Source organism: Natator depressus, chromosome 1 (assembly GCF_965152275.1).
Source record: "Natator depressus isolate rNatDep1 chromosome 1, rNatDep2.hap1, whole genome shotgun sequence".
NCBI lineage: Eukaryota > Metazoa > Chordata > Testudines > Cheloniidae > Natator > Natator depressus.
In genome coordinates this window covers 48,611,355-48,638,691 of record NC_134234.1, presented here as the reverse complement: position 1 = coordinate 48,638,691, position 27,337 = coordinate 48,611,355, and the positions used below count along the sequence as shown (strand labels likewise).

The following is a 27,337-nucleotide window of genomic DNA, read 5'->3' as shown; positions in this document are numbered from 1 at the left end:
GAAATGTTGACAAGAAGACATAAAATACTCTAAGAAAGCTGGCTATTAAGGCCTACCAACATGTGGGGCCTTCCTCACTTGGATTCCCAGCTGTGAAAATATGCAAGTAACTGGATAATTAAGACATTGTAAAAAATACCCATAATCCTATTTTTAACAGTGGTAGAGGACCAAGATATAGTATCTTGCCTGGTTTTGTTTAGGAGGAGCTTGCAGAAAATAGGTTACTTAAAAGATACGTAAATTATGTTCTCCAAATACAGTATTCCCAGTTTCATACTTGGTGTTGGGTTCAGTATAGCTGAAAAACTACAACACTTGATTTCCTTACCTATACATAAGGCTATATTATATTTAGACCCCCTCTCATACAAAAGGGAGAGCATTCCAAAAGGATATTTACATCACGACATTTTACACCAATAATACATTTAGTAAAGCAACATCATTATATTGCAATCCAAATACAATGCTTAAATGCATACTGACATCTGCTCTGTCCCCATTTGGTTGAAAGCAGACATGTTCACCAGTATGCCATTCAAATACAGATTGGACATTTCTCCTTTCAAACTATACTGTGAAGACTTAAGTTAGTAATCAGAGAGTTTATGACGAGAAGTCATCTTTGCTCAAGAAAAATGTGGAAAGTCCAGTCAGTGAGAAGGAGTTGTGAGAAAGAACAGGGAAGCCTACAGGACGAGATATTAACTAGAAGAAAATGACCTGGTTACTGTAAAAAAAAAATGGTTACTAGCCTTTCCGTAACTGTTGTTCTTTGAGATGTGTTGTACATGTCCATTCCACTGGAGCTTTCCAACTGTGCTCCAGTGCACAGTTGGAAAGTTTTTCCCTTTGCGATATCAGTTGGGGCAACATGAGCATCCCCAGTGCCTCTCACACAGCGCACAGGCATAAAGGGCAGAGCTGCCCCAGCACCTCTCACTACCAGACAGATTCTGATAGAGAGGGGAAGAAGGGTGGGTCATAGAATGGTAAGTGCAACATCTCAAAGCACAACAGTTAGAAAAAGCTAACTAACAGTTTTTTTTTACTGTGACCTGTTCACGTTTTCTCAGCTTAGTCATGTATATCTAGTTGGTTCAAGTTACCACTCCAAAGTCCAAGCCCACCTCTGTTTTGGAGTCTATCTGAACAGGGATTGGAGGACTACTTGTCCAAATCTGACATCGTCTCTAGACTGTTGAGAGATTGCATAGATAGAGGCAAATTTATGACATGAAGATCAGGTTGCTGCTTTGCAAATGTCTAATATGGGAACGTGAGCCTGAAAGGCTGCAGAAGCTGTTTGGGACCTAGTTGAATCACCTAATGACCTCTAGCTGGAGGCATTACATTAGCCAACTGGTAGCATAAGCGAATACAATTGGAAATCCAAGGCGAGACCCTTTGAGTGGATACTGGACAGCCTTTCATTCCGTCTGCAAACACAATGAACAATCATGTCAAAGACCTAAAATTGCTTGGTTCTGTCCAGATAAAAAGATAAAGCTCTTCTAACGTCTAGATTATGAAGCCTGTCCTCACCCTTATGGCCATGAGGCTTTGAGAAAAAGGTCGGCAAGAAGATTGCTTGGTTAAATGAAAACTGGAAACCACCCTAGCAAGAAACATGGGGTGAGGATGAAGATTATCTTTGAAGAAAACTGTATCTGATATACTAAACGTCCTCAGTTCCCTGCTGGCTTTCGTAATAGCCTGAAATGCAATCTTTATATAAAGGTTCAAAAGAGAGCAGGTCACTACAGGAACAAAGGGGGGACCCACTGGCTTTAAGACTAGATTAAAGTTCCATGGGAACAGGATCCTGCACCTGTGGAAAATGTCTGTCCAGGCCTTTCAGAAATTTAATGGACATCAGATTTGAAAAAAAGTGAGCAGTTATCAATAGGCAGGAGGAAGGCTGAGACAACTGCGAGGTGCACTTGCTAACCCTTGATGCTTTAGGACAGAAGATAGTCCAAAACATGCTGAATAAAAGCAAGGTCTGGGAAAACTGCATTCACTCTGGACCAGATAGAGAAACTTTCATATAGCCAAGTAAAGATGTAAAAATTTTATTAAAGTTAATGTTTAAAATCAAATTTACACAAGTTAAGAAGGAAGGTACTGTACATCTAGGGGTCAGGCTTAAGTTATAAAAGTATTGGTTACAAGGTTCACAAGATATATACATAGTATATAACCAGCATAGACCCAGATTGGGGTGCGGGAGTTTTTAAAACATCAGTGGTTAAGTGGGCTCGGGTACGCCACCCATAGAATGTATTTAAAGCCCAAGTCAGTATTGGTGTAGCGAATAAGTAGACCGGAGGAGCGCGTCCCTTGATTCGTCAGGGGAGGAAGTGGGTTATTTCCCTGGCTGATGGTCTCAATTACTCGACCTGATACTGATGGCGTCCTGTGATGTGTTCCGTTTAGATGTCTCTGGACCACCTGATGGTGTCCGACACCATGAGCTGTCTTATGAGCTGGGCGTAGCACTGACCGACTCCGCATGCTCTGAGCACTGGCTCATTGCGGGGCTCCGACGACCAGGGTGTGGATCTGGACCTCGTAGCTCTGGGCTCTCAGGGTGTCGGCCAGCGGTGGTATATTTCAACACCTTCTGAGCTCTGGCCTCGTGGAAGGCCGGTGACCTGTTTTCAACTACTACTCAGAAGCACTTCCAGGACCCCCTGTAGATGTTAGCCATGAAGCCACCAGACTGTCAGATGAAGGGTTTGTACATTGGATTGAAGGAGGCACTTGTGATTAGGCGAAATCAAGTCTTCATGTAGCAGGAGTGACAATGGGTGATTGACTGACAAGGCGAACAACTCCACAAACAGTACTGATGGGAGCATGCCGCGGCGATGAGTAAAAGATGAGCCTTGCCCTGTTTGATTTTGCACAGAACTCTGGGCAGGCGAGGGATGGGATGAAAAGGTTACAGAAGACTGTCTAACCACATCAATAGAAAAGTGTATGTTAGTAAACCAGGGCTGAGGCCCACTTGGGAGCAAAACTTGGCACTTTCAGTTGTGTTTTATTGCAAACAGATCCACTGGGGGAGTTCCCCAGAACTAGAAAACAGAGATGCTATATCAAGACAAAGGGACCACTCATGGTGATTGATATACAATTTGCTTAGGTAGTCTGCCAAGGTTTTCTGGATCTCTGGAAGGAAAACTGCTTTCAGAAGTATAGACTTGGCAACGCGGAAGTCCCAAAGTAGAATCGCTTCCTGATACTGCAGTGAAGATTGGGCTTCTCCTTGTTTGTTTACATAAGACACAGCCATTGCATTGTTGATCAGAAACAACAAGCCCCTTCCCCTTGGTGTGTGGAAGAAATGCAATGAAAGCTAACTGGGTAGCTCTCAATTCCCTGACATTTATATATAGTCTGAGATCTAGGGGAGACCAGAGACCTTGTATCTGTATGAGACCCAAGTGAGCCCCAACCCAAGTCTGAGGCCCCCATGACTAAAGTGAGAGATTGTTGAGGCAGGGCAAAGGGAACTCCCTTATAAAACTTTGGGAGGATCTGTTCACCAATCTAGGGAGGATAAAATTTGATTCAGAATCCAAACTGTCATGGCCACATGGTGCTTCCTTGGTGAATGTACCTCAGCAGCCCTGTTGCTCTTGAACTAAATAAGTGTACACTGCCATGTGCCCTAGCAGCCTCAAACAGCTTCTTATTGTGATGAGGGAATAGGTCTAAGTCTAGAACAATGCCTTGCATCATGTGAAATCTTGCCAGTGGAAGGAAGACCTTGGCCCTCATGGACTCCAGGACAGCCCCAACAAATTCTATTTTCTGTACTGGAGACAGGACAGACTTCTGTGTTTATCAGCAAGCCCAACACATTAACTGTAGACTGGATAACGTCTATGCTGGACAACATTATGACCTGGAACAGACCTGGAAGACATGGACTTCTGATCTCCACAGTTATGCTGTTATCACTGTCATGCACTGGGAATACCAGAGCAACAGTTGACAGATCAAAAAAGGGCAGAACAGTGAATTGGTAGTGGGAACAGCTGACTGTGAAACTTAGAAACTTTTTGTGCCTCTAATAAATTGTTACTGGGAAATAAGTGTCAAGGGCAGCATTCCAGTCCCCAGCTCCAAGGAAGGAGTAATGGAAGCTAGAGTGACCCTCTGTAATTTTGATTGGATTAGGAACTCATTTAATGCTCTCAGATCTAAAATAGGCCTGACATAGGCTTTCAGGATCCTGAAGTATCATGTGTAAAGCCCTTTTACCCTGAGCAATGGAGAGACCTCTTCTATAGCTCCTACAAGAAGTAGTAATCGAATGTCTCACAACAACATGGCTTCATGACAGAGGTCCCAGGGAAGGAATGGGACAGACAGAAATTGAGGGGTGTATCCCACTTCCACTGTGCTTAGAACCCACTGATCCTTGGTGATGTGAGCCCAAGCACAAAGGATGTGGGATAGGTGGTCTGCAAAAAGCAGGGGGGAATGAAAAGATGGCACTCTTGGATATGGTACTCTGCCTTCGACCAGTCTGTTAAAACATGCTCTTGGAGGATGCAGCCTTCCTTGATAAACTGGCAGCTGCAGAAGCAAAGGACGGTGGTGGATGTCTTTTGTAACATCTACTCCTCCTCGGTAGCTCCTGGGCTTGAGTAACAAATCCTGGAAATCACTGGGTCTTATGTGAATGGAAGGACTTCCTCTTTTCCACAGGTGTATAAATCCCTAGTCACTCTTGAGAGTCACTCTCGAGTCCTGAAGTCTATTCAGAGTCTCATCAGTCTTTTCCAAGAAGAGTGACGGCCCTTCAAAGGGAAGGTCTTGGATTGTTGGTTGTACCTCTGAGAGACCACCACAAGATTGTAACCATGAAGACTGTCGCATAATGATGGCGGAGGAGACTCAGTGAGCTGCAGAGTCACATGCGTCTAGACTAGCCTAAAGAGCTGTTATAGAAACCAACGTGTTCACCACCACCACCACCTGAAATTCCTATCATCTGGGAGCTTGTCCTTAAACTTTGAAATTATATCCCATAAGGTAAAACTCTAGCATCCCCAGCAGAGCTTGCTGGTTTGCAGTACAAAGTTGTAACCCTCCTGTGGAAAAAATCTTCTTTCCAAACAAGTCTAGTTTCTTAGCTTCCTTGTTCTTTGGTGTTGATGCCTGGTAACCCTGCCTCTCTCTTTCGTTAGCTGCAGATATTACCAGGGAGCCCGGTGATGAATTATTGTAGAAGTGTTTGAACCCCTGAAGGGGGACATAGTACCTCCTATCAGTGTTCCTTCTAATTTTTCCCACCCATGTGTGGAATGAATTTTATGTGCACCAACATGGAGGTGATGTCACACATTACCTCCATGTTGGTGCACATAACAAAATTCATGGGGTGGGGGTGGGGCTGAGGGGTTCGGTGTGTGGGAGGGGCTCAGGGCTGGGGCAGAAGGTTGGGGTGCAAGGGTGTGAGGGTTCTGGCTGGGGGTGCAGCCCCTGGGGTGGGGCCAGGAATGAGGAGCTCAAGGCTGGGGCAGAGGGTTGGGATGCAAGGGGGTAAGGGCTCCAGATGGGGGAAGCGGTTTCTGGGGTGGGGCCAGGGATGAGGGATTTAGGGTGCAGGAGGGTGCTGCGGGGCTACAGCGAGGAGAAAGGACTCCCCCCAGCTCTCTCCCCCCGCAGCAGCAACTAGGCTGGGGGGGAGAGGCACCTCTCGCTGCTGCGGCAGCTCCTGGGCTGGGGCACAGGATAGGTGACTCTCTCCCAGCAGGTCTGGGCAGGAGCTGGGTTTGGGCTGGGGGAGGGCAGCCCCAATCGGGTCCGGGCCCAGCCAGGTTGGGGTCAGGATAGGGGCGCCTTCGCTGGGTTGGGGACGGGGGAAAAGCACCATGGCAGGTTGGGGGCCTGGTTAGGTTGGAGCACCCCTCCCCCGGCAGGTCCCTGGGCGGGTTCCCTGAGCGCCTGTGCAGCACTAAGAAGGCTGCTGCGCGGCCGCGCAGCTTACAGGAAATTTAGCATCCTTTCCACCCTTCTTGCAGCAGGTGGTAGAGGGAGTCTCAGATTTTGGAGAATCCTATTTCTGATCTCTATCTCAAACATGCTCAGTTCATAAATATGAAAGATATTTTCAGATCTATTAGAAGACTTTAATACCACTGACGACAAGAATTTGTATCACCTGCAGGATTTACTAGAGACAGGCTAATTTCCTTCACAGTTCTCAGAGGGCTTTGATAAATGACTGATCATCTATCCCCCAAAGCTCTCACAAATGGGGTCCCCTTTAAGGTAATAATGCCATTCCTACAGTAGAATGTGTATGCCAGACTAATGACAACACTTTACTGTATCCTGCATTTGGCAGTGATATCACAGAGAAGTTTCATTTATATGTTGAACAATAGAGGCAAAAGCCTTTATTCTGGACAAACACATATCAAATCCTTTCGTGATAACACACGTGTTCATCACCACTGATTGTCTTCCATCTTCTAGATATGATTGGAACCACTGAAAGGAAGTAATGTTTTAGTTTCCAAAGCAGCAAGCAACAGTTAATCATACTGAAAGCTGGTGAGAGATCCAGCATGACCAAAATGGCCAACTGACTTTGATTTTAAAAAATCAGTGGAACATCGTGACTCGGGCATGAGCAATGTCCGCACCAAAGTTAGACCAGAATGCAAACTGTTATGTATGCTGTATGTCGATGTTCAAGTGCACATGTAATTTAATAGCCATTGCTTTCTCCCTCACTTCTACAGTAAAAGGGGGGTTCTGATACTTGGTGGTAGTTGACAAGCACACTAGGTAAACATCAAGGTAAAATTATCTGAGGAGACAGCAGACGTACATGTTTTAGCTGGCAATCTCTCCACATAAAGCAAAGTTCTGAGAATGCTTGTCAATGAAAACCAGAGTTATCTAACTTTGCCTTAATATGAAATATCCCACTTACTTAAAAAAAAGCAAAAAACAAAAATCGGACAAGGGGTGCACTTTCAAACTTCTCAGTAGGGTTTACCAAGTATCTCAGACAGTCAAACCAGTCCCCAAAACCAAGTCAAACATATGGTCAACCTTACGGGAGTTCTCCTTGATCTGCAAGGTAATCAAGCTTAATCTTCCATAGCTGGATTTGTTTTGCAGTGCTAACAATAGCTAGGGTCATCTTTAAGCACAAATTAGAGCAAGCAACTGCTAAGGGCCCTGAGCAAATTTGCAATTCACATGCCTGCCCAATTTCTTTCCAACAGGTTCTGAGCACAAGGCAAATCATGCACAAATTCTCACTAGCCTAGCTCCTCTAAAGCCTTCAATCCCAACTCTTGATGGTAATCTGCAAACCTTACTGCTAGCCTTCATGGTTTGGTCAATAACAGAAAGCAAAGACAACTCACACACAAAAAGAAACAGATATGTTAAGTAAGGGGCTGCCTTTTAAAAAAAAACACAGTCCTATTTCATCTCATAACCACATTGACCATCATGGACATTAGCTCAACTCCATGTAAAAGTGGGAGTTTACAAAACTACATTAGTTAATGCTTGTTATAAGGACTGTATCAGCTTATTTGTTCAATGTTCAGTTCATTAAGTTTAAATTTAATTGAAATAGCTGCAATACAACCAAGCAGCTCACCCTTACAAGATCAGAGTCATCCCTCTTGTCAGTTTTCTTTCCTGGTAAAGGTGAAGCCATTGTGAAATCTTCATTTTCACTGTGGTCCATCTCAGTACTGTCGAGCCTATCAACGCAGACATTTAATCATTACTTAATATCAGGAATGCAGTAACATAATTTTAATAAAAGAAAAGGAGTACTTGTGGCACCCTAGAGACTAACAAATTTATTTGAGCATAAGCTTTCGTGAGCTACAGTTCACTTCATCGCATGCGATGAAGTGAGCTGTAGCTCACGAAAGCTTATGCTCAAATAAATTTGTTAGTCTCTAGGGTGCCACAAGTACTCCTTTTCTTTTGTGAATACAGACTAACACGGCTGCTACTCTGAAACCGATCATAATTTTAATGTTATTGTTCAGATCTCAACTGTCAAACTGGCAGCAGCTTTGTCTGCATAATAAATCTAAAAAACCAACAAGAGCAAACTGAATTTTCCCTTTAGTTATTTTTCAGCTCATCTATCACTGGCAATGTCATAACGGGTGACTTGTATAACACTTTTTTTTTTATGGCTTTTCCCCAGCATTTTTGCAATTACTGAAGAAATCTGTTTTAATAAGAGTCAATCACCCAGGCCATCCTCTGTCTTTGATTCAGCAGTGAAGACAATGTTCAGTTTGTGACATCCCAATCAGACTGATGTCAAATAAATTCAATACTTCTGTGACACATTGTAGAAAAGGTTAAGCATCCTGCAGGATAAATGACCCAAATTCAACCTTCAGGGACATATTGGTAGATAATGTTTGTGTTTTTACATATATATTGTTAGAGGTTAACAATGTAACCAAACGGTTCCTGTCTATGCTGTATTCTGTTAATTCAGAGATCAAAAGGAGATAACATTTAACTGAACTGTAAATATAGTGATGTCACTGTATTGATCTCTTTAAAATGTATAGCAAATCACCTGCGAATGGTGGAAAACAGGCAACTGCCTTACTTTAATCCGTGTAGCTAAATACTGGTGATGCTTAGGAAATGGGTCTACTTCAAAGTCTTGATGATAGGTCGGAGTCCTTTGGCGAAAGCTAGGCAAGGAGAAAGCCTAGAACTGTATTCAAAACCCTTGGGTCCTGATCCTTTTAATCTCAGATCGGCTTGATGCTTTATGCTTTAAGTTATAAGACAGATCTCCAGTCCCACCTGGATCACCCTCAATATGAACATTGGACTGAATCTATGGACTAATTCTAAGAACCAAAGCTCACCATCCCTACTATGAAACTGGTCTAAGAACTGTATTCACATCTGTATGTATACTAATCTTTTACCAATCCTCTCTCTTTACTTTTTAAATAAATTTTAGTTTAGTTAATAAGAATTGACTATAAGTGTGTATTTGGGTAAGATCTGAAATAGTCATTAACTTGGGAGGTAATGTGTCCAATCCTTTGGGATTGGCAGAACTTTCATATTTGACTTGGGTGTTTGGGTGGAAGCCCAACGCTGGGATGCTATAAGAGAAATATGTTTTGGCTTCTGTGCAACCTGTAAGGTATTGTAGAAGCTGTTTTATGCTGGTTTGGTAAATCTAAGTATTGGAATATCCAGCAGCTTTGGGGATTGCCTGCCCCATTCTTTGCAGTTTGCCCTAATTGAGTAACCTCAGCGTGGCTGCCCTGGGACCCCAATCACAACTTCACTACATAATCTAACAGAATTGGACTGCAAACAGCTGCTAAAAAAACAGGAGGAAATTTTCAAAAAAGATAGTTGAAATTTTCCCCTTTTTTCAGTCAAATTTCACCAGTTTATTTTTATTAAAAAAAAATCAAAATTTGGAAAATTCCAGCCATCTCTAGCTGTGAAGGAGAAAGATACAATTCAAAACAAATACACTTTGACTAAATATAATTTAGAAAGTTACTGGCTAACTAATTTTTAATATAACTCTTTACATTTTTTTCCTAAGTTTTCCTCATGTTAAATTCCTCTAAAACCACACATTAAAAATTCAAATTCTGGAATAAGAATTTAGCTTAATAGCTGCATAATACATCAATCAACAAGACTAGAATTCAGAAGACGATTGAGCCCTAAGCCAGAAAAGGTTTGGCAGAGTCATTCAACTTCGGTTATTGGAGCTGACACATCGCAGTACATCGCATCATATCATAATTTGTCACTCCTAGCCAAAACAAAGATGTTGATGGCAAACTGGGGGGGCACTGAAACTCAGTGATGAGAATTCAAAATGATGGAATAGATAATTCATTTAGCTTCACAGATGATAAAAATAAAACTTTTTAAACAATTCAATAGTAAAATAGGACAGTTCATATATCATATAATTGTGTAAAGTGAAAGAGTGAGACATGTAGAGACAGTATTTTTTCAGTTACTGAATGCTGATACTTGTTATCGAACAGTAACTTTCAAGCTGTTTTACATAAATTCTCAAGTAAGTCTTAAGATTGTTCCTCAGTTAAGGTGGCATTTATTTTATTATTTACATATCAGACATGGGGGCAGATTGGCAAAGTCACAGGACAGGATTCTGTACCTCTTTCAAAGTTCAAGCAAAAAACATGTACACAGTCCTTTTTGCAAAAATACAAGTGATATAGTGTGTACATAAATACACCAGTGCGTGCACTTTAAAAAAAAAAAGTGTGTACACACTATGGCCTAGTTGATAGAGCACCAGAATGGAAGCAGGAGACTTGGGTTCTATTCCCAGCTTTGCCACTGGCCTGCTGGGCGACCTTAGGCAAGTCACTTCACTGCTCTGTGCCTCTATATCCCAATGATACTTACCTTCTTAGTAAAGCACTTTTGGATTTACTAAAGTAAAGCACTATATAAGAGCTAAGTATTATTATAGTATATGGAGGACCATTTTGTTTCATCTACTTTGGAGCTGAAATGAGGCAAGCATTTTAACACTGCAAACATTGCACAATTGTTTAGGGACAAGAAGTGAAGACTATCTTATCTAACAGAGCAAAGGGATAATTTAGGTATGTGGAATATAATTCCTTATTCTAAGATATGGTCTGGAGACTGTCCCAGTTATTCCTACTCTTAGAAAAAGTGCCAATGAGATCTTTAATGGACAGGAGTGATCTAGAGCTCAGTTTTACATTTCATCTCAAAGACTATATACATACACAGTGTTGCAATGTCCTGCCATCATGCTGGTAGATTGGTTCAGTACTGATTACAAAGAGGAGTGATACCTACTGAGTCATTAGCCTCATTTTGTGCAGTATTTTGTTTTTAACATGGAGGTCTCCATTCAAGTACTAACCAAACTTGGTCCTGTTTAACTTGTAAAATCTGATGAGATTACAGCCCAGCCTACACATTTTGTTGCATTGCAAAGAGATGACTGCTGAACAATCTGAATCTAGCTAGATTATTAGCCTAACAGACGAAGTTTACTCACTGGACCAGGGAAGAAACTGGCTTCCAGCCTGTTTTCAGTGAACAACTATTGTCATATACTACTTGTATTACTTCTAAATTATTCTTCAACATGGTCCTTCCAGCAGGTGCTCCAATATATGCAATCAATCGCCTTCATCAACTGCTCACAAATTGATTTAGTTACAAACCATTGGTCACATTAAAACTAGTATTACAAATTAAAAGGTGATATATTGTCAGGTGACCAGAGGCAACATAATTCACCACCACAGGATAGTCTACCAAAAATCTTAGGTCACGAGAGAGCTCATGCGTCCTTACACTCTTAGACTCAATGGGAGATGATGATGATGAAGTAGCTGGAATTACTGTTTACTGCACAAGCTTGATGGGAACCCCAGATCTATAACTGAATGTGGGTTGCTTTTTATTTTACATTGTACATGACGATTTCAATTTGGCCTGCTTTCCTGTAATGTGTTTGGACTACTTTTTAAAAAACTTATCTATTTTCATTGTGGTAGTGAGCCAAATTCTGGTTTCAGTTATACTAGTGTGCTGGTTATTCTGGATGTACACCAACTTAAGAGAACAGAATTCAGTCTAGCACTTTTAACCAATATTATAGAAACTCTTGCAGCTTTAATAAAAATACTTGAGCATCAAAGCTGCACTGCTATATACCCACCTCCCTTTGATCCTTCCTGGAGAGCTTGGATTTGAACTGCTGCTGGCATTGCTTACAGTTTCCATTCGTGAAGATTTGGATTGAGACTGCTTGCCTGCTGCCGAAAGAGGCTTATTAACTGCTCCAAGAACATTGGCTGCTTTGGGCTGAAACCAAAAATATATTTTTTATTTTAACCTACATATTTAGTATGTTACATACCTAGTCTGAAATAACATGTACTAAGCTTAAAATGTTTGCATGCAACCTGCGCACATTCTACAATCACCAGCATCTTTTTTTAATTAGAACACAATTTACTTAAAAAGCAAAAATAAAAGGACATAAAAGTTACAATTGAAGCCAGATGGAAGGTGGCAGAGACTACAATTTCCATGAGGAAAAAATAGGTTCAGAAGCAAAACATTTGGGATGAAGTCCTGACCCCACTAAAATCAATGGGATTTTTGCTACGGACTTCAATGAGATTAGGATTTCACCCAGGGAGCCAACATTTCCAAACATGGTTGGATCTTAGGTTAGCCCTTCAATAAAGAGTGGTCTGATTTTTAGATGGGCAGAGTACCTTCAGCTCCCGCTGACTTTAATATAAGTTTAAGATGTTAAGTCACTCTCCGTATTAAGCCACATACCTAGATGTCTAGCTAGAGAGACAAATTTGAAAACCTGCTAGAGATCATACATATAAAAGAACATAACTATTCTTATTCTCTTATGGATGACAGCAGTGATGAGCTGCCAAAATCTTAACAACCAGTTCCCTCCTCACCCCACGTGGGCCCCCACCCCGGACCTCTTCCCCATCCGCCCCCCTCCTCTGTCCCCTGACTGCCCCGGATCCAGGCAGGAGGGTCTCGTGGGCCACCGTAGTGGGTGCCCACCCCGCCCCTAAGAGCCAGAGGGACCTGCTGGGGAGCGAGGTGGGGAGTCCCAGCGGTGCTTACCTGGGGCGGCTCCCAGGAAGCATCTGGCAGGTCCCTCTGGCTCCTATGGGCGGGGGAGCAAAGCCGGGGGGGGAGCAGGGGGAGCAGCTGCTCCCCCCACTGATCACATCAAAAGTGGCGCCTTAGGCGCCGACTCCGTGGGTGCTCCGGGGCTAGAGCACCCACGGGGAAAATTTGGTGGGTGCAGAGCACCCACCGGCAGCTCCCTGCCCTGCGCCCGGCCCCAGCTACCTCCACTCTGCCTCCGCCCCTGAACGCGCTGCCCCGCTCTGCTTCTCCATGCCCCCCCGGCTTCCCGTGAATCAGCTGTTCGCGCGGGAAGCCTGGGAGGGCTGAGAAGCAAGCGGCGGCTTCGCGCTCAGGCCCAGGGAGGCAGAGGTGAGCTGGGGCTGGGAGCAGTTCCCCTGTGCTGTCCCGCCCCGGGTTACCTACTGCAGCACAGGCGGACCTCCTCGCGCCCCTCCGCCCCAGCTCACCTCCGTTCCGCCTCCTTGGGTCTGAGCACAAAGCTACCGCTTGCTTCTCAGCCCTCCCAATCGGGGGGGTGGGAGGGGGAGGGGGAGGAGAAGCAGGGCGGGGCAGAGCAGGGAGCTGCACCCACCAAATTTTCCCCATGGATGCTCTAGCCCACCGGCACCACTTTTGGCCGGTTGTTAAATTTAGAAGCCCTTTTAGAACCGGTTGTCCCTTCTAAATTGAACAACCGGTTCCAGTGAACCGGTGCGAACCAGCTCCAGTTCACCACTGGATGACAGTATAATCCATTATTTACTTTTTCATTACAGGACTGTTTAATATTAAACTAGTCCCTGTCTCTAGCTGACTACACTGAATGATGAAGGCGTATAACATGCAAGCTTTACCAAAAGACAGTTATCAGTGATTCTGTAGACAGAATGTGTGTCTTACAGAGGGGCTCGTTGTGCCTCCAAAGTTAAGGTTGAACTGAGTTTTACACTTACAGAAGGGATTCACTCTATTGTGTATGAAGAACAAAACATATCCTTCCCACAATTCAGTTATTCTCTGCATATAGTATTAATTTTTCTTAGAATGTGCAAGTAAATCTGTTACTTCATTTAACATCAATCAACAAATAGGTCCTTTACGAAATTTAGCACCACTTCAGACCTCCTTTTGTCCTCGATGATCTTAGCAATGAGAAAAACTCTTTCAACTTCTCATACAGTTAAAACTCATTAAAATGTAGTGTGTAGGCAACTTTTGACGACATTTGGTTATAATTAAGCTAAATTAACAACAATTGTTGTACCTAAGATTTGATTATAGGCAGGGCCACATCAAAAGAGCAGATCATTCTTAATTTGGCTCAGACATGAGATAACACAATCAAACATTACCATTCATCCGCACCTAATTTGCATGCGGCAGCTCTATCTATTGTAATGAGAGAGAGAAGACTCCTGTCAGAAGTTTTTACTGGTTGGTTACTTGGCCCCAACTATTGCTGATCCTAAAAGCGTCTATGACCACTTGCTAGTTTGGGCATTGGTGTCTTGACTCCACTGTGCAAGATGCAGCACTGCCTGGGGAACTCAGGCAGAAACACAAAGGCAGCCCTTAGAACAAGGGAGCCTTACAGGGGCTGTACTGGGCTCCAATCTGAACTATAGATTCCTACGTTACAGAATCATAGAAATGTAGGGCTGGAAGGGACCTTGAGAGTTCATCTAGTTCAGCCCCCTGCACTGACGCAGGACCAAGTATACCTAGACCATTTCTCAGGGGTGAAAGTAACATAAAAGACTTACGGGTACAGGGGCCCGGCTCTGGGCCCCTGGGCAGAAGAGGCAGGGCTGGGGGTCAGCCTCCCCGAGCCAGCCCTTCTGGGCTACCTGGCTCATGCCGCCAGGGGCTCCAGCAGCAGTTTAAATCGCTGGGCACCAGGGCAGCTGTGCTTTCCCCCCCGCACTGTCCCATCAGCGGCCCTAGGGTCCCTACCGCAGACTGCGTACAGGCCCATACTGATGGCCACTTCTTACCGGTATGCCGTACTGGCCCACTTTCACCTCTGCCATTCCTGACCATTGTATAAGGCCAGAAGAGACCACTGTGATCATCTACTCTGACCTCCTGCATAACACAGGACATAAAATGTCCCTGAATTAATTCCTGTTTGGACTAGGGCATATCTTTTAGAAAAAAAAAATCCCATCTTGATTTAAAAATGCCAATGATGGAGAATCCACTACAACCCTTTGTAAATTATTCCAATGGCTAATTACCATCACTTAAAAATTTGCACCTTTTTCCAGTGGGAATTTGACTAGCTTCAATTTTCTGCCACTGAATCTTGTTATACCTTGCCTGCTAGACTGAAAAGCCCATTATCAAATTTTTGTTTCCCACGTAGATATTTCTAGACTGTGATCAAGTTATCCTTGAACCTTCTCTTTGTTAAACTACATTGAGATTTCCAAGTCCATCACTATAAAACATGTTTTCTAATCCTTTAGTCATTCTCTGAACCCTCTCCAGTTTATCAGCATCCTTCTGATAGAGACCAGCAATGGATATAGTATTCCAGTTGCACCAGTAACAAATATGGAAGTAATATAACCTGCTTACTCCAACTTGAGATTCCCTGTATATTTTCTTAACATTGTTGCCATTATTTCTAGTTCATATTTCATACAGTTTTAGTCTACTATAAATTTTTTTAGAAATTTAACATTGTTCAAAAAAACCCAACATTTTACAAGTTTGCTAAACTTTGTATTAACAGGAGACAACCACCTTACTGTTGCGTGTTTCTCTTCCTCCCAGCTTCTGTCCCTGTTTTGTGGGATTTGTTTTTGTTTTTTAAAGTGTTTAAGCCCTTTGGGGCAGAGGCCATGCCTCCTTTTGTGCCTGTGCAATGGTTAGCCTATTGGGAGAGTTTAGTTGAAAAAACAAACAGGTAATCATTAAAAAAACCGCACCTTTCCAGGAGTGAAAAAAGATTTCATTTCCGGAGGGAGATAATTTTTGGTGTTGCTGAAATTCTGCAAGCAAGGGAATAAAGAAAAGAAAGGTTAATCAATAAACAAATTATAAAAATAGGTTTATGAGGTGGTACTGGCAATTTTTTTTTAAACCTGATTTTTTTCAAACCATCTATGTTTTTTAAACGCTAAATCTGAACATTTAAGATAACACACGTGCATTGACTTGAGACATTATTGGGATCATAAGTAAAAAGAGACTATGTAAATTACAAGAGCTCTATTTTAATAAAACAGATGAAAGCAAACTGTCTATTTAAATTGTTAGCGCAATTTAATTTGAAATTAAAAAAAAAAAATCCAACCCAAACCCCAAATGATACCTTGTCAGGTTGTGTGAAATATCGAGCTGGAAGTACTGGGTCTTTAGGGGATTCCAAACTGTATGTTGTACTCTTTGACATAATGATATTCATTGCTACATCACAAACTGTGTAGAGTTTCTGTTACAAAATAAAAATGAGTTATTTTTTTAAACAGACTTGGCATTGCCCTTAATTTTGACAGTAACAAGTAGCTCTGATGTGCCACTTTAGAGGCATACTGGAACTTATTCAAAATCCAAAGGATTTCTTTGCTACCTGAGTGATCAAACAATTTGGTCAAACAGAGCTGGTTCTTGTGGTCTCGCTACATTAGAAAACTGTACATTTCAAGATTAAAAAAGTACAGTTAAATATAATTTCTGAAAATATTCAATCTGTCTACACTAATTAGTCTGGCTTCTGTAAACCATCCACTTAACAGCACACTGTTGATGCACCCACGCACTGTAGTAACCTGGGTGGATTTTTCATGAGATCAGCAAGAGGTACTTCCTTGCCACCAAGGTGTGTTTCAGCCAAATTCCAAGTTTCCATTTCGAAGCATGAGGCCCTAGAGTTCTTCAGAGAAGTGATGGAGGGAAAAAATGCTTAACCCTGTTCTCGGAAAGGGTTGAACTATTTCCACTGGAACTTTAAAAAACTTTTAGCCTGCAACCCATATCAAGCATGGGAAATTTATAAGCAACTAAAACAGGGGGTTTTTAGCTGGAAGTGTTAGGCAACCTTAACTGTAAGAATCATTACTAACTCAGCCAACAATATATTCGGTGCTAATAATAAACACAATAATCTGGGAGATGTATGTAGTATATAATACATATATTCCCACAAACAAAAGCCATCTTATCATTGTAATAGTTGTGTAGTACAACCTCCGCCCCCAACAAAATTACTTACAAGAAAAAGAAACGTCCAGTTAAGTGAATTATCTTTAGCATACCTTACTAGCCACACATCACATTAACTACTCTGTGATAGGCTCCACCTTTCCAAATTCCAACAGATAGAAATAATACATACCAAATTCCTGCACATCTCACTCTAACACAAACAGCAACCTCACACACTTCCCATGTACATAACACATCACACACCTAACTAGTGCATGTCCACGCTACATAAACAGGAATACTAACGTTTTTGCATTGTAGAAGGGGTGTTAAACTCATACTATGGGGAAGACTAAATTCCATTTTCAATTATGATCCATAGGGTGCATGGGACCCATATTTAGGACTGTATGCCCCCCCTCAAACCACAGCAGATCTCTCACTGTGTCAATGGGAAATATTTACAAGAACAAGGGTAGATGTTGGCTTTACGTAGTACCTAAACTTTGTACTTCACATTTATTATTTGTTCAGTGACACACACTAACTACATGGGGTTCATTCCTACATCCTTCCTCAATCCATCAAAATTATTAGAATTGTATAGTTAATACTAAAATCTAAAATGTCATTATTAGGCAAGAGAGTTAATACCGCAAATGAGATTATGGGTGTGACTGGAGTCTGCAACTCTCAAACACTGTTTCAGGCTATCTGCAGTGAAAGAAAGACACAATCTGTTTATACTCAGTTCATTTGGAAGGTGAGGTGTTGTGTGGGGTGTTTTCCTGCAACCATAAGGGCTAAAAACTTATTTAGGGAGAAAAAAATAAGCTTACATTCTTCAGAATCTGACAGGTTCAGAGTAGCAGCCGTGTTAGTCTGCATTCGCAAAAAGAAAAGGAGTACTTGTGGCACCTTGGAGACTAACCAATTTTTTTGAGCATAAGCTTTCATGAGCTACAGCTCACTTCAGTATCCGATGAAGTGAGCTGTAGCTCATGAAAGCTTATGCTCAAATAAATTGGTTAGTCTCTAAGGTGCTACAAGTACTCCTTTTCTTTTTTCAGAAATCTGAATATATCACGTAATTTACATAAACACATGAAGAGATCCAAATATCTGACACGTTTGTGTTATTAATGTAAGTTAGAGAAATTTGGTTTGTGCATATTTTTAAAATAAATGTTCAAAAAACTGCTTACTGGTAATTACTCTGCAATTTTTGAACACTGCTGCAAAGTAGAAAAGCCTCACCTTATAGAACTCAACCCTAACTTGCCAGAACTTAAATTTATAAACCAGTAAAGATGTTACGCATATTTAAAGAAAATGGTTTATTGAAACTAATTTTTAAAAGAAAGATAATAGGTTCCTGACAATTTCAACTCGCTTCTGAAGAATATAGGCATCTACTGAAGCCAAGTATGTAACAGGACACCTAACCTAAAGTAAGTCCATAGCTTTGATTCTAGTGTACAGATCACCTAATGCCTTCTATATATAATTCTATTCAGAAATATACATATTTTAAAATAGGCGTAAAAAATTCCTCAGTTTCAAGATATTGGAATAAATAAGCAACTTCCACTAAAGGTAAAACATACTTCATTCATTTTTGGATCATCTGGTCCTTGAGCATCTTTTGTCTGCTTAATGTTTTCCACCATTTTTCTGATAAACGCATGACTATTATTTTCATTTTTAGCCATCAATATTTCCAATATGAACCACAGGCACCTAAGGGGAAAAATGGTTTTCCTTATTAAGTACAATAAGAAAAACTGTCAAAGAAACCTTGAAAAGATCTGGTTTAAGAATACAGTTTACTTTAACATGAATTCATCCACTGATCAGTTTGGCTTTTGGGAATGAATTCATCTTCAAGTTTTCTAAAGATGCTGGGAAGGAATAACCAAACGCAAGAGCAGGAAAAATGCATTACTCACATTGAACAGTTCCCAAATGCCTGACACCATTGAGTTAAACAGCCAATATGAGCTACGAATATTTAGTATTTTTATACTAATTTAAGAAAATAATTACTCTTCATAATTATGTACTGGACAATTTATCATGGCATCTGTAACTTAAACTATCATGGAATTATCTCAAAGTGACAAGTTAGATCTTAGGCCATGTCTACTCTTACAAGCTTACAGTAGCATAGCTGTACCGATATAGCTGTGCCACTGTAAAACTGCTGTGCAGCTGTGTTATGCTGATGGGAGACGGTAGCTATGTCGGCAGGAGAGCATCTCCCACTGACATAGCACTGTGCAGCCAAAAGCTTATGCTGTAAAATTCATGTCACCCAGGGGGGTTGTTTTTTCCACATCCATAAGCAACAAAAGATTTGCTGGCATAAGTGTTAGCATAGAAATGGCCTTAGAAATCCTCAGAAAAAATAGTATCAAAGGAAAGTGTCTTACTCTTTAATGTCCTTAAGTTGTTCAATATCCTGGACTTTCACATAATCTGGGTCATGTGCCAGAAGGTGGATAGTATATGGAACAACATATTCTGGTAGAAGTGACAACAGTTTTTCTGAAAGTATAGAACAGAATTAAAAAAAAAAGGAAAACAGTTGAGTTAGAAATCTGTATATTAGTTCAAGTTTTTTTTTTTTTGCCTTCACATAAAAATCAAAGAGCACTATATAAAGTCAATCAGCATTAATTTATAAACTAGTGCTGGTTTGGTGGACATAAAGAACAGTTATTTGCCCTATAGTAACTGTGGTTCTTTGAGATATTGTCGTCCGTATGGATCCTACCATAAGTACACTTGCGCCTCAAGCTCACAAGAACTGATTTTTTGACTAACAGTGTCTATCAAGGCCTCATATGTGCCTTGTGAATCCCTTGTTCTCCTGTATGAGGGCATAAAGGGCAGGACAGCCGTGACCCTCCCTAAGGTCTCTGACTTCAAACCCGATGTTACTGAGGACTCTGAAAAGCAGGGACAGAGGGGCAAACTGTAGTATCCACAATAACTACATCTCGAGAAACCAGTTATTGTAAGGTAATTAACTGTTCTGTCTTCTTCCAGTATGTCTTGGTGTGGATTCCAGCATAAGTGACTGGCATGCAGTAACCTCCCTGGATGGTGGGAACGAGGTGTTTCAGCTTATCAGTCAAATGGTGATTGCATACTGCTCTCCTGAACAGGTGTCTGACCTGGCTGCCATGTCAAGGGCATAATGTTGAACAAAAGTAAGCAGGTTGCTTCACGTACTGCTACCCTGCCCATCTCAGAAAGTGCCATATTTCTGACATAGTTGAATGATGCCACCTGTGCCCTGGTGGAATGTGCTTTGATGTTCAGTGGGAAAGGCTTAACAGCCCAATTGATAGCAGGTGGAGATATACTGCGTGAGAGTCTGAGTTAGCTTGGCCTGATATGGCTATAAAGAGGCAGAGGGAGAACCTGAAAGGTTTAGTCCTGTTAAAGTAATAATGAAAGGCTCTGGAGAGATCCAAACTATGCAGCTTCTTCTCTCTCGGTGTTGAGCGTGGATTGAGAAGGAGACTGGCAAGGTGATGGATTGGTTCAGGTAGAATTCTGAGACCGTTTCCGGGATGAACTTGGGATGTGGTCTCATCATCACTTTGTTCCTGTGGAAGGCTGTTTAAGGTGCCAGCTGCAATGGCTTGGAGTTCGCTGACTCTCCATGCCTAGGTAATGGCCACGAGAAAGACATCCTGATAGTTAACAGAGCATGTTGAACATTTCAACAGCAGCTCAAAGGCAGGCTCTATATAAGTTTTAAAAGGATGATGCTAAGGTCCCACATGAGAATTGGGTCTCTGACTGGAGGACAAGTATGAAGAAGGCTCTTAAGGAATTTCGATACCAGAGGATATGAACTGGAGTGCGACATGCTGATATTGTGCCAAGGTGAACCTTAAGGGATTTAAATGCTAGCCCATTTTGTTTCAGAAGTAGTATATAATCCAAGATTCAAGTATGTCTTTGTGGTGCAAGGTCTCTTACTTCGCACAAGAATATCCTGAACTTGTAGCGCACAATCTTTTACAATAGTGCTGTCAATCAGTCAACATCCAAGCCATCAAATGCAATGACTGCAGGTGCAGCATCTGACTGAAGTTCTGGGATATTATGTCTAGGTAAGCCAGGTGACATATGGGAGGCTGCTTGGACATCTAGAACAGGTCCAACAACCAAAACCACCTGTGCTATCGTATCAGTATGGGGTTATCATGATGATCAAGGTCTTGTCATTTAATTTTTAGATATTATTCATGGGCTGGGGTGGGGTGAAATCAGGGGAACTGGCAGTAAAGCATACAGGAGGCCCTAAAAGCACAAAAAAAAAAGATTAAGGCATCTAGCAGGAAGCCAGGGCTCTCACCTTCTCTGGGGCAGAGATTTGGACACTTGATGTTGTCCACTGTGGCAAACAAGTCTGTGGAGGGAGGTCCCCCCTGCAGAATATGGGGTCTAGGATAGAATTTCCGCAGTGAGCACTCATGGCTGGTTGCCACATTTCTATTCAGGAAATCTACTGTTGACCCCTGACAGGTGTAGACTTAGTGGGATCATGTCCCAGAACTTGAAAGCTTCCTCACAAAAAGAAGATGACTGAGCATCTCCTGGTTAGTTATGTAGTGCCTAACCAATGTGGTTCATCAAATCTGAACCGTGGAGTTGCACAGAATGGGCAAGATACTATATGCTATAAAAGAATCTGATTACCCTCAGCTCCAAGACGTCCATGTGTAGTTTCAAATCATCTTGAGACTACGTGCCTTGCATCTGAAGGTGGTTCAAGTAAACGTCTCAGTTGGCTCTGCGGCATCCATGAGAAGAGTTACTGTTGGGGAGAGGGACAGAAGGTGTCACCCTTTCCTCAAAGCAAGCTCTCACAGGACTTGAGCTAGGATTATGATCATCCTATTCATGTGATGTGTGAAAGGGGAGTACATGGACCTCAGCCACAGTTATAAGTGTTGAAGGTAAAATCTGGCAAGTGGTGGCATGTACTTGTATGCTGATTTAAGGCTTTAAGAGTCCCAGACACACACAAACAGTCATAGTCTTGCCTGTAGGTCATATACTGGTGGACCGAAGAGATTGGAACCTGTCGTCTGGCAGTTAGGCTTTTTCAGATCTAGAGCTGATCAAAGTTCCTATAAAATCTTATCAGTGATGGTGTGAGAGATTATTTCTCACAGTTCACAAGGATTCCCAGTTGAAATAAAAGTGATGGGACACAATCTGAAGCTATTTAAACCACCAGCTCAGACCTGTCCCTGATCAGTCAGTTGTCCGGATACAGGCATACATGGATCTTCCATTTCCTTAAATGTGCTACCACAACCACCAGTGAAAACTCTCAGTGCAGTGGAGAGTCTGAAGGGCAGAACCTTGTACTGTAATGGTTGGGCCCCACCATGAATCTTAGGTACTTCCTGTGAGCTGAGTGGAGGCTATGTAAACATACATATAAGAACAGCCATTCAGTAGAACCTCAGTTATGAACACCAGAGTTATGAACTGGCCAGTCATCCACACACCTAATTTGGAACTGGAAGTACACAATCAGGCAGCAGCAGAGATTAAAAAAAAAAGAAGCAAATACACTACAGTACTGTGTTAAATGTAAACTATAAAAAAAGGGAAAGCAGCATTTTTCTTCTGCATAGTAAAGTTTCAACGCTGTATAAAGTTAATATTCAGTTGTAAACTTTTGAAAGAACTATGTTTTGTTCAGACTTACGAACAACCTCCATTCCTGAGGTGTTCGTAACTCTGAGGTTCTACTGTACTGGGTCAGACTAAAGGTCCATCTAGCCGAGTATCCTATCTTTCAACAGTGGTCAATGCCAGAGCTTCAGAGGGAATGAACAGAACAGGTAATCATCAAGTGATCCATGCCCCGTTGTCCATTTCCAGTTTCTGGCAACAAGAGGCTAAGGACACCATCCCGACCCACCCTGGCTAATAGCCATTGATGGATCTATTCTCTATGAATTTATCTAGTTCTTTTTTGAATCCTGTTGTAGTCTTGGCCTTCATGTCTTCTGGAAAAGTGTTCTACAGGTCGACTGTGCACTGTGTGAAGGAATACTTCCTCTTGTTTGTTTTAGACCTGCTGTCCATTAATTTCGTGTGGGGATTCCTAGGTCTTGTGTTATGAGAAGGAGTAAACAACACTTTGTTATTTACTTTCTCCACACCAGTCATGATTTTATAGATCTCTATCATATCCCGCCTTAGTCATGTCTTTTCCAAGCTGAAAAGTCTCAGTCTTATTAATCCCTCCTCATATGGAAGCTATTCCATACCCCTAATCATTTCTGTTGTTTTTTTTCCCATATCTTTTCCAATTTTAATATACCTTTTTTGAGACGGGGTGACCACAGCTGCATGCAGTATTTAAGATGTGGGCATACATTGATTTATATAGAGGCAATACCATACTTTGTCTTATTATCTATCACTTTCCTAACGATTCCCAACATTCTGTTAGGTTGTTTGACTCCTAATGCACATTGAATGGATATTTTCAGAAAACTATCCATAATGACTCCAAGATCTCTTTCATAAGTGGTAACAGCTAATTTAGACCCCATCATTTCATATGTATAGTTGGGATTATGTTTTTCAATATGCATTACTTTGCATTATCAAAATTGAATTTCATCTGCCCTTTTGTTGCCCAGTCACCCAGTTTTGTGAAATCCCTTTGTAATTCTTTGCAGTCTGCTTTGGACTTAACTATCTTGAATAGCTTTTTATTATCTGTAAATTTTGCTACCTCACCTCTTACCCCTTTTTCGAGATCATTTATGAATATGTTGGAGTACTGGTCTCAGTACAGCTCCCTGGGGAACACCACCATTTACCTCTCTCCATTCTGAAAACTGACCATTTATTCCTACCCTTTGTTTCCTATCTTTTAACCAGTTATTGATCCATGAAGGAACCTTCTCTCTTATCCCATGACAGCTTACTTTGCTCAAGAGTCTTTGGCGAGGGACTTTGTTAAAGACTTTCTGAAAATCTATATCCATCAGATCACCTTTGTCTACATGTTTGTTGAATTCTTAGTGGTGGAGATTAGTTCCTTGATGCCTGTGCAGGCAAGCCCATTACTCCCAAAAAGGCCATGACATGCTGTATGCGTACAGATGACCCCAGGCTGTTGGCTGGACCAACAGCAGGCTTGGTGGGCCAGCGGTGGCTGAGGACTGCAGGTCTCTCAATGGCACTGACTGAACACCTGAGAGGGGAAGGGTCTCTGGTTGATGACATGGAGAATAATGTCTGCCCTGGTGAAGGCTTGGAGGAGAAGAATTCGTCTAGGGATGGCATCAACGTACAACGCACTAACTCTGTACTAGTGCTGACTGTCATCTTGGTGCCAACAATGGACCTGGGTTTGCACGAGTTTGATGCCCCCAGGCTGGCATCAATGCGAAGGTCACTGCGGTAGAGTCTGTTGCACTGCAGTCTGTTCCTTCACACCATCCCTCAGTGATGTGAGGCTTGGACAATTTTACTCTGAAGGTTTTGCTATGTCTGTTCCCACACAGGAGCTCATTGAGTTCCTTCTTGAGCGTCTGCCTTTGTGCTCAGACTGTCCGATTTCAGCCCTTGACTTTAAGACCTGAGATATTACTACCAGGTTCAGTGTCAAAAGCTGAGGTCGGTTTTGATACTGGTGCTGGGACTTTCCTTGGTGCCTCATCTTCATAGTAATCTTAAGTGCCTAGAAGCTCATAGGGTAATAAGTAATAGTCAACATGGATTTGAAAAGAATAAATCACGCCAAGCCAACCTTATTCTCTTCTTTCACATGGTTACTGGCCCATTGGACGGCGGAAAGCAGTAGACTTGATATATCTTATGTTATGTTGATTTTGTAAGGTTTTTGACACAGTCCCACATGACATTCTTATAAATAAAATAGGGAAATGTGGTCTAGATGAAATAACTATTGTAGAAGAGAGCACTGGAGCACTGGGCCTGGTGCAACACCTGAGGCCTGAACTCGAGACTGTGAACCAAAGTCAGGCCACGTATTACAGTAGTGCCCTTGCCAAGCTCATGTATCAGGCAGTGAATCTGTAAGCATCAGAGTCTCTTGCAGAGGGATTAGTCCATCGTAGGATGGACAGTGTTTCAATCCCACAGGTTTCAAATCCACCATTTAAAAAGCCCTGCTATAGGGGGGCTAGATCAAACAAATTTTCATCCAGGCAGTTGGTTATCAGTTCATGGCAGTCAAAACAGGATCTCAAAAATGATTCTCAGGATTTGAAGAAGATTTCAAAGAAGTTTAGCTTGATTTCAGAACCAGCAGATTGGACATTCACTAGGTTTCATCTCGCTGCCCTGGGAGAGAAGAAGTAACTGAGGGATGGTGGCGGCTGTTCTGCCTTTTATGTTCTTGTACAGAAGCATGAGGTGGTACAGGCTGCTTATTGACTGAGTGGTGTGTGGTGGAGATATGGGCCCAACAAAGGCTGTTCGGTTGACCTTGATATTGATTTACATACTTGTACATTTTAAAAAATTATAATCTCGCCTTTGAATTTTCTAATTTCTTAATGGATTAGCTTTCATTAACCACGCACTTATTTTAACATTTTCCTCTGACATTACTGATACATTTTTCATGGTCTTAAATATACTGGTCCTAAAATTTCTTTAGATTTCAAAAGTTACGTTTTTAAAACATTCCAAGAATTGCTGTGGTGCAGGAATCCATTTATTACTAATCCCCACCATGAAGTCTTAAGAACTCAAAGAACATAATCTGCAACCCTTTGCCCAATGCAGAGATTACTATACCTACATAGAATCACAGCGGGCTCACATATTTCATGACCACTATATATAATAAATTATTAATCCACCCCATTTTCCTAAAATTAGTCTAATATACCAGTCGTCACTGAAACACACAGAATGAAACAGATTTAGCCAATCCTAGGCCATGCCAAGAACATTTGGCTTGTCACAGGACAAGCGAAGAATCAAAGGGAAACTTTTTTTTATAAAAATTTTATTTATTGTAAACAAATTAAAATTATCCAAGTTGTCTTAAAATTTTGAAAAAAGGTTATTAGGGCCATTTTCACGTGCATTTATTTAATTCTGGTGAAATTAGGCATATCGGCCAAAACTGAAATTATAATGGAAAATTAGCTACAACCTTAATTAGTGTCTCTCCATAATGATTCATAAAACATATCAAGGACTAAACTGCAATGGTGTATGGGAGAAGGACCATTGCCTGTAATTCCCTTTGTGCTGGAGACTACAATTGTAGGACACACATAGAATTAGAGGCGGCGGCTCTGGAACACACCAGCACAAGGGCCAGACAAAATCTGACACCATGTGCTTTTAAACCATTAATCTTGTTTCCTGTTAACTAATGAACTAAAATCTAAACTAAACAACTAAAATGAACACTTTGTTCATAATGCTGTCGTATGTAACAATACCTCTGCATTATCCCTTGAACTTTAATTTACAGTCTAACTGTGAGCCAAATACCGATACAACTCTCAATAAAAAGATTGTAATACTTCATTTTGTAACAGTATACTCTATTTTAACAACTTCTGTTATGTGAAATTAGTTGTAAGATGTGTATAACCTTTCATTAGCTGAGGTATTTCTTAAAATTAAATTTATTACTTTTTATTTATTGAAATATTATGCAAAAATAAATCAATATTTTTACAGTCTAGTCAAGGTCTGCATACAAGCTAGCATACTTGTATTTGCATTTGCTGAGAATTACTTCTATTTTTTTTTCTTACCACTCACTGCTGCATGCTGCTTCAGATACTCTCTTCTCACATTTATGTTTTTCACAAGGCACTGCCTAGCATGTGCTCTTCTTTCCTTCACTGGGTCTTTTGCACACAATGCACAAATGGCCATATATTCCAGCGGGAGCCGTAGTCTGGAAAGGCCTTTGTGGAGTTTCTGAGCAAATATTTGTCTAACTTGGTAACACTCATCCTGTAAAAAATATACAAAAAACTGAGCATTTTTACATATAATAGAGACTTTTAGAAGTTACACACAAAAATGAATGGTATGTATGAAAAAAATCAATCCATCCCCTTGCAGCCATAAAATTCTTCCTATTCTATAGAAAAGGAAGATCTCTTCATCCTCCCCCAACCAGGAACTCACTTGGATTCAACTGAATGTATCCTGAAGGACAGAAAATCCCCTATAGAACAAGAAGAATGTTAAAGTGTAGGTTTAGGTCCAACCTTGAAGCCTTTTTAAGGTCCACCTGAGAAGCATGTGCCTAACTTTAAGCACATGAGTATTCCCTCCCATTGACTGAAAAGGGACTGCTCACAAATTTAATTTTAAGCACGTGTAAGTACCTTGCTGAATCAGGGCCTAAAATAATGAGTTCCTCTGAAGTAATAAAGCCTTTATTGATAGTTAAAACAAACCAAAAAAACCATGTGGA

General features: G+C 41.4%; 1 protein-coding gene across 3 annotated transcripts in view; it reads right to left on the bottom strand.

Moving 5' to 3' along the window:
• PDS5B (PDS5 cohesin associated factor B) overlaps positions 1-27,337 on the bottom strand; it is a 265,363-nt gene that overhangs the window by 20,156 nt on the left and 217,870 nt on the right. For 2 of the 3 annotated variants that reach the window (XM_074959450.1, XM_074959431.1), the window contains exons 25-31: positions 26,664-26,868; positions 19,293-19,407; positions 18,468-18,600; positions 16,028-16,147; positions 15,642-15,704; positions 11,756-11,901; positions 7,652-7,757 (exon numbers count right to left, since the gene is read on the bottom strand). In XM_074959450.1, coding sequence (XP_074815551.1) covers positions 7,652-7,757; positions 11,756-11,901; positions 15,642-15,704; positions 16,028-16,147; positions 18,468-18,600; positions 19,293-19,407; positions 26,664-26,868 — 888 coding nt within the window. The remainder of the gene's footprint in view (positions 1-7,651; positions 7,758-11,755; positions 11,902-15,641; positions 15,705-16,027; positions 16,148-18,467; positions 18,601-19,292; positions 19,408-26,663; positions 26,869-27,337) is intronic. The other variant, XM_074959440.1, reaches the window with a different exon arrangement.